The 14,973-nt window shown below is 40.3% G+C and overlaps 1 protein-coding gene across 7 annotated transcripts in view; it reads right to left on the bottom strand.

Annotated features, from left to right (window-relative positions):
- The window catches only part of crtc3 (CREB regulated transcription coactivator 3), a 58,394-nt gene extending 45,326 nt beyond the window's left edge, over nt 1–13,068 (bottom strand). For 5 of the 7 annotated variants that reach the window (XM_010877617.4, XM_010877607.4, XM_010877633.4 and 2 more), the window contains exons 1-3: nt 12,683–13,068; nt 11,574–11,746; nt 2,306–2,416 (exon numbers count right to left, since the gene is read on the bottom strand). In XM_010877617.4, coding sequence (XP_010875919.2) covers nt 2,306–2,416; nt 11,574–11,705 — 243 coding nt within the window. In that variant the 5' untranslated portion in view covers nt 11,706–11,746; nt 12,683–13,068. Of the gene's footprint in view, nt 1–2,305; nt 2,417–11,573; nt 12,194–12,682 lie in introns of those variants that run through there. The other 2 variants (XM_020054514.3, XM_034296110.1) reach the window with 2 other exon arrangements.
- Between the last annotated feature and the right edge of the window lie 1,905 nt (nt 13,069–14,973).

Here is a 14,973-nt window from a genome sequence, read left to right as displayed (position 1 = left end):
TTTGTGCAGAACATGCACAGAACGCATCAAACAAGGACACGGACGTCTTGTGGGACGGGGCAAATAAAACACTGACGACAGTAGGTATATGGTTGGCATGTTTCAATCAGTAAAATATTTATCATCACAAAAACACCCTACAAAAGCATATTATCTGGGCTCATGCATTGTTCCGAAAAAAAAATTTTTTAGCTGGTAAAAGGTTGTCATCCACCTACCACAGGGGCAGCAGCACAAAAAGTTAATTTTAATCAGCTGTTTTACACACAAACATCTTACAACTTTTGGTCTCTGGATCACAGTCTTACCAACCGAGAAATGTGTTAGTGGCACATGCACTCTCTGTGCTTAACACTGGGCTCTCTGAGTTACAAAAGTATTGCCAACAAAATGGCACAAACAGACTGTCTACACTACAGTCAAGCTATTTTGGCAGAATATCTAACAAGGACAGTGTGCGGGATCTGTGAGGATCACAGGGAATTTTGGAATTAGGCCATGAAACATTTCTCTGTGGAATGTTCATTCAAATGGCTACAGGGTTTTTATTCCTGCTGTTCTGAAACATAACTTTCTTAAAATCTGAAATGTCTAAGAGAGTAATGTGAAAGTAGGGGAAGGTTTAGCAACAGATGAGTAAGAAAAGTGAAGCAAGGGGAAGTCAACAGGACCTAATGCACGTGAAATAAACAGTCGACAGGTGGAATGACCATCATGAAGTGAAATGTTGTCCACAAATTGAAGATAATGATTACTAATGTTCATTAGAGAGAAGCCAAAAAAAAATGGTCATAGCACCCAAGTAGTGTCCCCTAATTCCCCTTTTCCTCTATCTCACACACTTCACTTTCACATACAGAAATCAATCCCTATAGAAAGATTAAACTGACGGGATACAAAAGCAAAAACAATCTAGTTTTTATCAAATTCCAAACTGTTTAATTGAAGATGGGAAAAAATGGGGACAGCTGATAGGTTAGCTCTTACAGATCTGGGTTTTGTTCAGGCTTACCCAGCTTTATTTTTATACACTCGTAAATCTCATTAGAATAAGGGGACGTTTGTCAACATGTCTAGAGCAGTTCATTATACAATAAATTGTAAAGTACTCTACCGTTTCAAAGTTTGGGGTCACTTAGAAGTGTCCTTGATATTGAAATAAAAGTTATTTTTGGCCATAAAAATAACATCAACTTGATAATAAATGCATTGTAGACACTGATAATGTTTTAAATGACTATTGCAGCTCAAAGTGGCTGATTTTCAATAGAATATCAACACACGCGTAGAGGCCCATCATCAGAAAATCATCAGTCCTGTGTTCCAATGGCATGTTGTGTTTGCAAATCCAAGTATATAATTTTAAAAGGCTAATTGATCTTTAAAAAACCCTTTTGCGATTATGTTAGCACCACAGAAAACTGTTGTGCTGATAAAAAAAGCTGTTAAACTGGCCTTCTTTAGACTAGTTCAGTATCTTCAGCATCAGCGCTTGTGGCTTTGATTACAGGCTCAAAACAGCCAGAAACATAGAAACTGTCTTATGAAACTATTTAGTATATTTTTGTTCTGAATAATGAAGGCTATTCCAAGTGAGAAACTGATGATCTACAGTACTCCTTTCACAGAAGAACACATCCCTAACCAGAATTAAAAGAAGAGGGAGGCGGTGGTGCACAACTGAGCAAGAGGACAAATACATTAGAGGGTCTACTTGGAGAAACAGATGCCTCACAGGTCCTCAACAGGCAGCCTCGTTAAATAGTACCCACAAAACCAGTCTCAACATCAACAGTGAAGAGGAAAATCCGGGATGCTGGCCTTCTATGCAGAGTTGCAAAGAACAAACCATACCTCAGACAGGCCAATAAAAAGAAAAGATGGAGACGGGCAAAAGAACACAGACACTGGACAGAGGAAGAACTCTGCATAGAAGGCTAGCATACCGGAGTTGCCAGTATTATTCAAAAGAATACTTAAGAACACTGCCCCCCACTACACCCCCCAAAAGTCCTGGGTTTTCTATAGTCTACATACAGCCCTATTTGAGGATCCATGACCTAACGAGCGTGACCGGAGTAAGGGCTCACCTGGAAATCTGCACTAACGAGCGTGACCGGAGTAAGGGCTCACCTGGAAATCTGCACTAACGAGCGTGACCGGAGTAAGGGCTCACCTGGAAATCTGCACTAACGAGCGTGACCGGAGTAAGGGCTCACCTGGAAATCTGCACTAACGAGCGTGACCGGAGTAAGGGCTCACCTGGAAATCTGCACTAACGAGCGTGACCGGAGTAAGGGCTCACCTGGAAATCTGCACTGGCATTGCCAATCTGGTTGACGTTGGGCAGGGACCCCCCATAATACTGGGCCCTGGTCTGTGTCAATCGCAGCTGTTGGATCTTCTGAAACTGGACCTGTTGGTTAACAACAAAACAAAACGGCAGTTGGTTACCAAACAGGCACAAGGGATGCATAAGCAGGTGTACTCGAGAGATGTCAGATAGTTGTCCTGAGCTCAATTTGGCATGTAATGACATCATCTATATATGCATTAGCCTTAATTCTTATGCCAGATATCTTCAGCTACCTTTGAAAACCTGGGTGTTCTACAGGAACATTAGTAACCAAGCATTTCTGTAAAGGCAACAGGCAGAAGAGTTTCTCAGCCACAACATGAACTACTTAGTCTACTTTGGTGCCAGATGACGCCGAGCATGCTCCTTAAAGACTTTTAGCTAGTCGTTATTAGATGCAGACAGCTTGTTGGATCTTCTAGTGCATTTTGTCCTCAAGCTCCCCGCTTCGTCTTGTTTTGGGAAACAACTAATTTGTTTGCAAAAAAAATTAAAAACCCCCTGTACACACACAAATGATTTACTTTTGTGAATGCTTCTTTTTCTGTGGCCTGTACTTAAATACATTTTGAGGGCCAAATGTACCGCACATTCCAATAAAATTTCGGCATCACATTTTAAGGCGGTCCCGTGTGTTGGGAACCTCTGGGTATGCCCGAGTCATCGGGTCACATTCAAAAATATGTTTGAAAACAATAAGCCATACAACGGAGAATCCGCTGAGGCCCTGCAATGATAGAGGATCAGCTGACATCGGAGAGGGTGGAAAAACATGTGACATTTGCACTCCACACTTTCTACCATCAACATTGTTCCCTTGCACTCCGTTTACAGGTCGGCCACGTGTTGAACATGGAGGCCATGTAAAAAAAAAAAAGGGGTTAGGCCATTAGGCCTGTTGCCCTGCATTGTCTCCACTGTGCAGCACTGTAGTGCCCTACCAGGCTCAAGCCAGAGCCTGTTCAAATACACTACAACATGTTGACATTGACTGTTTGTCACCCAGCTGTTAGAGCATAGCACATGCAATTCCAGGACTGTGGCTTTGATTCTAATGGGGGCGTTTCAGCGCTAAAAATTATGAAGGCAAAAATACAATGTTATTCAACACACTATATCCATGGCTCGCAACTAACTTTTTCAACCATTTCAACCATTCCAAAAATGTACTTGACCTGTCCCAAAAATGAACTTAACCGGTCCCAAAATTAGAATACTTTAGAATATTTAACATTTTGAAATACCAACATGGTTTTAGGTCATTTGCAACACTAAGTAATTTCTTCATTTCCACCACAGACATTCGCCATTTCCTAAACCAAATGTGTTTAGTCATTAATTATTTAATTTATTCATTGAACTTAACTGCATTTCTTTCCTATTTGGTTGAAAAAATATATATTGTCCATAGGCAGTAAGGCACAATCCTACAGCTCCGGAATATATTTAGGGACCCCTGCATCTTTTTCATTCTTTTCCAAAAAAGTCTAAATGGACGGTTTTGAGTGAGGAACAGAAGGGTTAAAATTAAGAGACCACTGCGAATTGAACACTTCTGTTCCTCACTCAAAACTCCCCTATCCAACTCTTTTGGAAAGGAAAGAAAAAGGTACAGCGGTCTCTTAATATTTTCCAGAGCTGTACATGCATAGTTGCACCTGCCCTCTTTCAACAGTTTTTTCCATTTGCCAAATCCCGCCCGCATCAAGTGTGCATCAGAGAATGTTGTTCTCCCGATGCGCCAACATCTGCCTGATGTACACATCGCAGTACTCGTAATGTGAATTCATTATTAGCAGTTTATGAACTATTAAGCCAAATATGATTCCATCTGCCTCGTCTACATCTTAGTATGGATCCACTGGTGAATGCATTTTGTATTCGTCCCAAAGTCAGTGTTTAATGTTTATTATGCTAAAAGTATTTTAATTATACTAAAAGTCCCTGCTGGCTACGTTTTCTTTTTACATCCATTGTGTGGAGCGGAAATGAGACACTGCAGCCAGAGGTGTCACTGACACTTTGACATTTGGCAAATTATTCATGGACATTTATTCAAAACATATTTGAATATCATTCCAATCTTGGTTTTGGTAGAGGCAAATACTGAATGTAAATTTGTTGGCAAAGTCGAAAGATCCATTTCAGCAGTAGGTTACAGTTAAAATGCATCACAGCAAATTACCTAGGTCTGACATCCAAGCTGGCATATAGAAATAACACATTGGCATTTAAAAGAGGGAGTTTAATTTGGACAGTTCCTCTTCAGCTTGGGACCACTGACACTGAACTTCAGTACAGAGGGCCGACTCAGGGATCACACAGAGAAAGGTTTGTTCAACTACAGTTAAAAGGTAAACAGTCCCAATTATCAATTCTGATCGGGAACAGGCAAATTCAAAGGGACGGGGAATGGGGTTCTTCCTAACATCAACCAAAGAACAAAATTTGAATCTCAAAGACTGACCTCATTTGATGCCATTAATGAGTTTACACAGATGGAGATCTCCATGAGAAGAAAGGCCAGTGGGAAAAAAAAGTTGACAAGGAGCTAAGCCAAGCTTAATTATACACTACACTGCCCTGGGCTTCTCCGGGGAGAGAAGTTCATGTTGCAATGAAATGTCATTCAGGTTTAACACACTGCTTGGGCTCCAGGGAATGATGTTCCATGTGCGTGCTGGTGCGTGCGTTCATTCATTGTGTGCCCGTGGCAGTTCAGGTGAAAGAGCGCTATAGACAGATTTATCTGCAAAATGTGAGCTAAACGAGCAACTCAGCAGGGAATTTCCCAAAAACCCATATAACAATGACAGTGCCAAATTCAAAGCACCCCTCCCCATTGAGCCTCCCAGAAAGCATACCTGGCATAGACCACACCATAAACAATATATCACAGGACTAATCAGAATGAATGTGGTAGCAAAAACAGGACCACACCCGGTGTCCTAACAGTGGAGCAGAATAAATTGCCAGCAGATAAGGTAGAGCACAACGCTAGATAACGGAACAAGACAAACTCCTCAAAGAAATCCACTGCTCCTGAGAACACAATCAATAGAGTTTAATAATGCATAAAACACACAAAGGGGCAAAATTTCACTGGCAGGTTTTTTACATCATTCCCATGGTTTGAAAGGGAACATCTAGGTGATTTTCACAACAGTTAATACTATGGTCTCACTGCAGTGACAAACACAGAACGCACCACCAGACTTTGAAGACAAAGTGCAGATGTATTTCACAAAGCCAGAACAAGGTCGTGGCTCGCTTACTTTTGCACAGATTACGCAACAACGGCAAATTATGCAGTTCAAAAAGAAACATGAACACCAGGGCACACAATTCAGTGTTTATCCAAGTTAGCTGGCAAGCTCCCTGACCATTCAGTGAAAGAGGCTAGGCCTACCACCCACGGTGGTGGGAAAGTACTATCGGTTTACTGTCAGGTGAAAAAAATAAGTGAATAGAGTGCTACCTGAGCCCTTCCAACTGAGCCCCGTCGTGAATGAAAAACAGTGAGTCTTCCCTGCAGCTGTTTGCTGGCAGCGCCTCGTGGACTCCGTGCCCCCACCACGACGACTAAATCCCGCTCACTGCACCTCTCTGTCTCTCACAGGTCAATGACAGTTCATACATTCGCGCATTTTCACTTAGAGAATCTTCCAAACCACATCCCTCTTTAAGTGGCCATTTTAATGCTGGTCTCTTATAAAGGAAGACATTGTGAACGGATGTTATGGAAATAAAATGAATGGAACCTTTATATTCTTTTCTCTAGGAGATCTTGTTTTTTTGTTTATTTTTGTGAGCACACCTTGTGCCTTCATGTTCTGAAAGGCAGATAATGAATCATATCAAGAGATATCAATTAGCTTAAGCTTGGGATTGGGCGAACATGGGCATAAGTATTTTTCCCCTTTCTGGTTTGGAACTACCATTAAATCAACGATGTTAACGATCACTTTTAACATAACGCAACTGCAAAGCCATGACAATAACATTTCGCTGAGCATCGTGACGTTTCACCTCTAACTCTGCGGCAAATATTATAGCCTAGTTATTTGAAAAAGCCTTCCTTACGTAGAAAAATGTGTTTCAAGATTTCATATGCAATGGGACAGCATATACATCTATACATAGATTTTAATGCACATTATCTAATTAGGAGCTATGTTTGGGAATGTCAAAATCCGACTTATTTTACACACACTAGAGTGTTTTTTTTGTTTTGTTGATCAGAGTCGATGCTACAGATAACTGGAACGTGTTTGTCTACTAAGTAATAATGTTGCAAAATGCCATTATTGTGCATAAAAAAACTATTCTAAACAACTGAAAAGTAAACATACTGAATTTAAGAAAACTAGTTTTAGTAAATGAACTGCGCCTATAACTTTCCGCAGAGCTGCCAAACGCTCTTCTGCTCCAATGCATTAGACAACCTAACTGATGGAAACAGACTGAATTTGCATGGTATTTGTTGATACCTTTCTAACATCGGCCTAAAAATTTTTTACTCAGATTGGAAACATATGATTTTGGAATGAAAATATTGTGCAAAGATCGTTAAAAGATCACAATTATTTGATAGACAATGATCTGGCTCAAAAAATCATGATCAGGCAATTATGTAATAATTGCTACAGCCCTAAACATAACCACTAAAAACTTGTTTAAATGATCTAATAAACAAAGTTATGCAACACCCCAACGTAGTGTGCACAACACAATTGCCCCCATATGCTCAATAACTGAATATGAGCACTGACTGCAAACAAACACTAACTGTAGTAGCCAATTAGTATGAAGTATGAATAGGCAATTTGGTGATATCAAACATCCTTAATGCCTTTTGTCATTGATCAGAGCATTGGACAAGGGACAAGTGATGTTGAGATGTGTCTTCTGAAGTCAACATCGAAAGCTGTTCTGGTTCTTAGCACGCTACTCACTCAACCAGGAAATGTAGAAAGTACTGAACACCGGTAATTTTTCAATAGATTTAAAAACATTTGGTACTAGAGTTAGCTATGTTTGGCACTATCCAGGACAGACTACTTTACATACAATGGTGAGTCAGCTGACACGGCCCAAGCCACTTTTGAGAAGCAAGAATGAGGGATGCTATTGCTGACAACATGACTTGACTATTCAATAACAAAACTATAGCGCCACGCCTGAAACTTGTAGATAAAACTGGCGGTACAAAGTTGTAAAGTGCAAGTGAGGCAACAATTCCAAATCTGGCTATATTCTGGCAAATATGCTCGCTAGCAAACTGGGATCAGCTGCACACAAAAAAACTACATTTAATACTATTTGTCTTGTGTTAACGGCAGCCAAGCCTGAAACTGCATTTCCAATAAAAACACCTGGCCACATTTACAGGTGGTGTCAACAGACAATCTAACAAGCATTACAATGATCGATGTATAACCCTGTTTCCCAAAAAGTTGGAATGCTGGGTGTGTCAAGTATATGTCAAGCATTTTTTTTATTTATTAAATATTAATAATAATGAATTAAATGATGTGCAAATGATGTTAAACCCTGTATTCAAAAGAAAAAAGCACAAAGACAACATATCAAATGCTGAAACTGAGAAATGTAATTGTTTCCTGAAAAAATTTGCCCACTTTGAATTTAATGCCAGCAACTCATTTCAAACATTTCAAGGAACACTTCCGAAAAACATTGCCTGTGAACACAGTACGTCACTGCGTCCACAAATGCAAGATTAGACTCTACCATGCAAAGAAGAAACCATATATAAACAAGACCCAGAAACACTGCTGCCTTGTCGGAGCCCAGGTTCATTTAAGACGGACTGAAGTGAAGTGGAAAACTGTCCTTTGGTCCGACAAATCAAAATTAGAAATTATTTTTGGGAATCACAGACGCCACATCCTCCGGGTTAAAGAGGAGAGGGACTCTCCGGCTTCATATTAGCACACAGTTCAAAAGCCAGCATCCGTGATGGTATGAGGGTGCATTAGTGCACATTGCATGGGTGACTTGCACATCTGTGAAGGCACCATTAATGATGAAGAATATATACACAGGTTTTGGAGCAACATATGCTGCCATCCAGATAACGTTTTGTTCAAGGAAGGCCTTGCTTATTTCAAAGTGAACATAGAACATATTGTAGAAGGAACAACATGCTTTATAAACATTTTTTATAAACAAGCAACAGATCACTTCAACTGATAAAAAGAGCACTTTAAGGAACTTACCACAAACAATAATTGAAGTACTAAATACATGTATAGGGTTGCATTTCCACAGGATCCCTGAGGGACCCATGGCCCTGATATTATGTTGGCTCAGTCTGCATTTTTGCAGACCACAGGCAGGCAACAAATAGTAAGAATGCCAGCTCTCACAGACCTGTTCGTTTTTCTTTAACAAGCCCTCCAATTCTCCACTCATTACCTGTATTAACTGCACCTGTTTGAACTTGTTACCTGTATAAAAGACACCAGTCCACACACTCAATCAAACAGACTCCAACCTCTCCACAATGGCCAAGACCAGAGAGCTGTGTAAGGACATCAGGGATAAAATTGTAGACCTGCACAAGGCTGGGATGGGCTATAGGACAATAGGCAAGAAGCTTGGTGAGAAGGCAACAACTGCAATTATTATAGAAAATGGAAGAAGTTCAAGATAACGGTCAATCTCCCTCGGTCTGGGGCTCCATGCAAGATCTCACCTCGTGGGGCATCAATGATCATGAGGAAGGTGAGGGATCAGCCCAGAACTACACAACAGGACCTGATCAATGACCTGAAGAGGGCTGGGACCACAGTCTCAAAGAAAACCATTAGTAACACACTACGCCGTCATGGATTAAAATCCTGCAGCACACACAAGGTCCCCCTGCTCAAGCCAGCGCATGTCCAGGCCCGTCTGAAGTTTGCCAATGATCCAGAGGAGGAAACTCGCCTCGTTTGGAGGAAGAAGGATGAGTACAACCCCAAGAACACCATCCCAACCGTGAAGCATGGAGGTGGAAACATCATTCTTTGGGGATGCTTTTCTGCAAAGGGGACAGGATGACTGCACCGTATTGAGGGGAGGATGGATGGGGCCATGTATCGCGAGATCTAGGCCAACAACCTCCTTCCCTCAGTAAGAGCATTGCAGATGGGTCGTGGCTGGGTCTTCCAGCATGACAACGACCTGAAACACACAGCCAGGGCAACTAAGGAGTGGCTCTGTAAGAAGCATCTCAAGGTCCTGGAGTGGCCTAGCCAGTCTCCAAACCTGAACCCAATAGAAAATCTTTGGAGGGAGCTGAAAGTCTGTATTGCCCAGCGACAGCCCCGAAACCTGAAGGATCTGGAGAAGGTCTGTATGGATGAGTGGGCCAAAATCCCTGCTGCAGTGTGTGCAAACCTGGTCAAGAACTACAGGAAATGTATGATCTCTGTAATTGCAAACAAAGGTTTATGTCCCAAATATTAAGTTCTGCTTTTCTGATGTACCAAATACTTATGTCATGCAATAAAATGCTAATTAATTACTTAAAAATCATACAATGTGATTTTCTGGATTTTTGTTTTAGATTCTGTCACTCACAGTTGAAGAGTACCTATGATAAAAACGACCGACTTCTACATGCTTTGTAAGTGGGAAAACCTGCAAAATTGGCAGTGTATCAAATACTTGTTCTCCCCACTGTATACATGTTACATACATTTCTAGACACCACATACATTTTTGTAAACCTAGATAGGTCCTAAAACTCAAATCTCTTTACTAAATGACCCATGATGTCCATCTTTAACCAATTCCAGATGTTAGCCTCGTAGAAAATCAGCAGAACCTGCAGCCACCCTAAAATGTATAGCCTACCCATCAAAGCAACTGAATAATGATGGATGCATTACTCAAAATAAATGATTTACACATAGGTAAATACATACAACCAACTGAGCACAGTAAAGGGGGGGGTGCAATACAACTGCCAGTGTTCAACACATGAACTGGGCAGAGTCAGAAAAATCCTACGTAAACTTTAATATCATGTTGTGAAGACGGGGCTGGAGAAATGTCAGTTCTTTTAATCTGAAATTGATGCTGCTACCAGGCAATAAACGGGGAACTCGCCAGAACCAGATGATCCTGCATCTGCATGTAATGTCAATACTTCCAGCCAAAATAGCAAAGAAATGCTCACTTTTTGAAATAATTATTTGTCGCTTTCGCAGAATAACTCAAGGGATGGGTTGTATTAAAATATTCAACTTTTAACTGGCAAGTCTATTAGCAAAACCGTACTGCAGCCAGGGAATGATAGGTAAGCAAACGTAAAATCATGCCAGCAAAAAAAATGCTGTTAATGAATGTTCATAACACAAATCATGCAGTTGGTAGCTGGTTAAAAGAATAGGCTACCTACCACAAGGATGTCATAATGGTTAGGTTTCTTTTCAGATTACAACACACACAACAAAACATGTCAATGATGACATTCAACACTACTGTTGTTTGCTCCTTGGGGTTTAAGGCCGGGTGTCTCTGTAAAGCACTTTGTGACAACTGCTGTTGTAAAAAGGGCTTTATAAATAAATTTGATTGATTGATTGATGACAGTGTTTCTTAAATTAAGTCTTTAAGGACCTCTAACAGCATAAATGTATAGGGGGATATGTCCATTTAGAGACTGCATGTACTGTCACCTTTTGATTATCGTTATCATACGTTAAATTAATTTCATTGTGTATTTATTCTTATTTTTAGAATTAATTTGTATGTATTCTGTGTTCGTTTTCTAACTTCATTTCAGTTTTTTTTATTTACCTTTTTTAGGAAAAATTACCTTTTTGTTGTGAGGCAACGCTTGTTAACGATACACGTGACATGAGAGATTACAGTTTTACTGATTTTAACCTTGTTTATAATAATTCCAATAATGCATTTGTTTGATAACATATTCAATTGACGATACGGACCGTGTATGTTTTGTATATATACACATTGTTTTTAAAGCTTATGGTTATTTCTAAGATCTAGCATGATTTAGACATTTTACACGTTTGACAGGTTTACTTTTTGGACAGCAGATTTCATTCACAGGTCACTCGTTTTTTCTAACCAACTTCCTTGTTGAAACTGAAAATAGCATTCGTACCAGCTTGAAACCACTAATGCAAAAATTATCACACTAGTTAAATAATTAGATATTTATAGAAAGGGATCTTCTTACCCTTGAGACTGTGAGATCTGTCATAAGCTGATCGAAGGCCCTCGTCTCCTCTGCTTGTTTCTGGTTGTGCAGCGCTATCTTCTCGCTGAACTTCCTCGGGTTTGAGCCACCCGAACCCGGGGATCCGGACATGGTGTGGGCCGTACAGTTTCAGAACTTCAGTGAAGCGGGGGCTGGGTGCACAAATATTGTGGTTTGGTTTTTCAGTACACTTTTAGCAAATCCATTAACTTTTTTTCAAAAAACTTCACGTTAGCAAATCTTCGGTACTGTAGCTACTCATCTACGCGTAGCAAGCTACAGCAGTACTGTACTGTAGTCAGTTTAATCAGTGTCTGTAGTGTGAACAGTTCAGGTGACAACTGTTTGTAAACAAATTATCAAATGCCAAAATAGATTGTATTTACTACAGATGAACATGTTACAATTTGGAGTCTTTCGTTACAACACTAACTATTGAAATTATTTACTCGGTTACCGAAAAGTTTTTTAAACAAGCTGACGTTGTCAACGCATATTGTGTCATTGCCAACTACATTAGCTATACTAATAACAACTTAAACTTGTTTGAATCTCAAGCAGTGGCTACCTATGCTAGCCAACTAGTTAGCGCGATACAGTGAGACTGGAGTGCCAGTGTTAGCTAGCTACCTGTCATTTCTATTTCCTTCGTTAACAATATTTTTAAACTACCTAATACTGCATTGTCAATTTAAAAAAAAACATGCGTAACTAGATAACAATCACGTAATAAGTACTTCAAACTTTTCAAATCTAACAAAATTGGCATTTTATGAAACTAATCATGTGTTCAGCGATCAAAATGATACTGCTAGTTACGCAGCTAGCTTGCTACAGCGCACAATGCGTCATGCACAGGAGGGAAGCGCAACTAGCTAGCTAGTAAATACAATAACTACTGATTTGTTTGTTAAAACAACAGTAACGTCAACGTATAGACCCGTGCTGGCTGATTAAATTACGCTATAATATGGACAGTTATTTGGCTTTGTTTTTTAATGGAAAACACTTCCCTTGCCTGCAGATTTTCGAAATGTCACTTCAACAAGTGTCCGAAAGACCTTGCAGTAGAGCCGCACTATAGTTACCTAGATTGCCAAAAACCAATTCCGCCGCATGAAACATAATCCAATATCTCGAAATAAAAAACAACAATGTTCTTTCGACTTTAGTCCTCAGGTTATCCTCAGGCAGATCGACAATGATCGTTACATTTATTTTTAGTTGCTATCATTAGCATGTAAACATTCAAATCCATGCAGTGGTAAAATCGAAGTAGTTTCCTCTTGTCTTAGACTCCTGTTGCATAGTTATCGTCAGATGTATGGTTCGTACTTTGAGATCCCTTTCACCAGTGGCATGGCGCTTTAGCAACAAAATTGTGCATTAAGCGATAAAAGCACAACATTTGGCACTTGTAGATTCATGTTGCCTACCCAGAGAAGATTCAGATATGGAGCCACCCCAGATTTAGCCCTTGGGGGGCGTGGCAGACTGTTATCAAAATGGCTGCCGACGGTAATATTATGGTGAAATTCAGGATTGTTGTGGGATTAATTCCCCAAATTTGTAACATTAATGGACCCTGAAAATATGTACACAAACAGCCACAAAATGTAATTTAGTATGAAGATAGGCAAAAAAGTGTATACATAATCTGTAGGGCATGCCCCAGAGATGTTTCTTCCAAGCACATCTAAAGCAATTCTGATTCTTATCAATCTCTTCACTCTACCATGACGTTTTTTCGGTTGCCCACATACTGAGAAGAATACGTTCCCTGCCAAACAATACAATTGAGCTTGCAGGTGCCCAACACACGAGGATATGCTATAGAGCCCAACGTGATAAAGTACCCGTTGGACATACACCATGGCAAATGCTGCTCACAGTTGTGCTTCCCTATGCCGGACCCCTGGACACTGTTCCAGATTTTTCATCTTGTGCTGCCAACTAAACCGACAGGTTTTGTGACACTGAAAAACAGCCAGATCTGTAAAACAGTTGTAGTGCTGATTATGTCCACAGGAGGGCAATGTCATCCCAATTGGGATCTAGTCACTATAATACGGTTTCCAAAATGAATTAGGGCATTTACTCATATTGTAATTGCCTATATTTTCTAAATAAATTAGTTCAGAACAACCAGTTTATTTTACCACAGTGGTAAAAATGACCTTGAACAATCTTACCACTCAACTAATGACCTGTTACCAATCGGTCTTCACATCCTGGCATACGTATCAGCCATATTCTCTGGGGCCAGATTGGTACACACAGACAGAACTGTCAACAGAAAGAACTGCAACAACATTTTTATTATATATAATATATTATCTATGAATATAGCATCTTCCTAAATTCCATATAATTTGTGTTAAGATTTTATTTCATGTTCATTGGTCCCTGCCTTGCTGCTTCAGACTGCGTTCTGTCAATTCAAGTTCGCAGTAGTAGGCCATAGGCTAAGCGGGAATGTGGGTCTAGCCCCTCTCTCACAATGCAATTTACATTGTGCATGTGAAATTATGAATATGCATGCTCAGAATGTTAGTGTGATCAATGTAGATCACAAGAATTTGATGCCAAGTGGTGCTGACAGCCGGTAGCCCCACTACAGCGTCATTTCGTATTTCAGACCTGATTGGCTGGTCTGTCTGGCGCCAACATTAGTCGTCAAGAAGAGCGAGGAGGGTAAATTGTCTTAGCTAGCTTGTTAGCTTAACAAACGCCAGATAACTTGAGAAAATGAATAAAGTGGATTTCATTCTCGAGCACCGGTTTGAAACCCTTCATTTGGAGGAGAAACTTGAAGTAAAGCGACTTATTGGTGCCCATCAGCCACAGGATATTGTCATCACTCAAACTGCTGGTAAAAGTAACCGCGGGTTTAACGTGGAGTGGTTTTTGAAGAAAAAGTGGCTAATATTTAGCATACAAAAGAAGGCACTCTTCTGTTTTCCATGTCTGCTATTTGGTGGAGATGGTACTTGGTCGAGGATGGGTTACAAAGATTTTGAACATCTTTCTGAGAGAATTGCAAAACATGAGAGACATCAGGACAATGCTGTGATATTGGGCTTACTTGGAAGGGTAAATGTCGCAGCCCAAGTTGACAGTGAATACAGGCGCTCCATTGAGCAGCATAACAAACAGGTGGAGGAAAACAGGTACGTTCTCGGTCAGATCATAACATTTATTAAACTGTGTGGTAAATGTGAAACCGCACTGTGGGGGCACGACGAGTCGGTGGACTCCCTGAATCCTGAAATATTCAGATGCATTTTCAAGACTATGTGTGAGGGCGATTCGAGACTTCAAAGGGACATCTAACACTGTACAAAATGAACTGTTAGACTGTATGTATGAAGTGTACAGG

Source organism: Esox lucius, chromosome 2 (genome assembly GCF_011004845.1).
Source record: "Esox lucius isolate fEsoLuc1 chromosome 2, fEsoLuc1.pri, whole genome shotgun sequence".
Taxonomy (NCBI): domain Eukaryota; kingdom Metazoa; phylum Chordata; class Actinopteri; order Esociformes; family Esocidae; genus Esox; species Esox lucius.
This window is presented reverse-complemented; position numbering and strand designations above follow the sequence as displayed.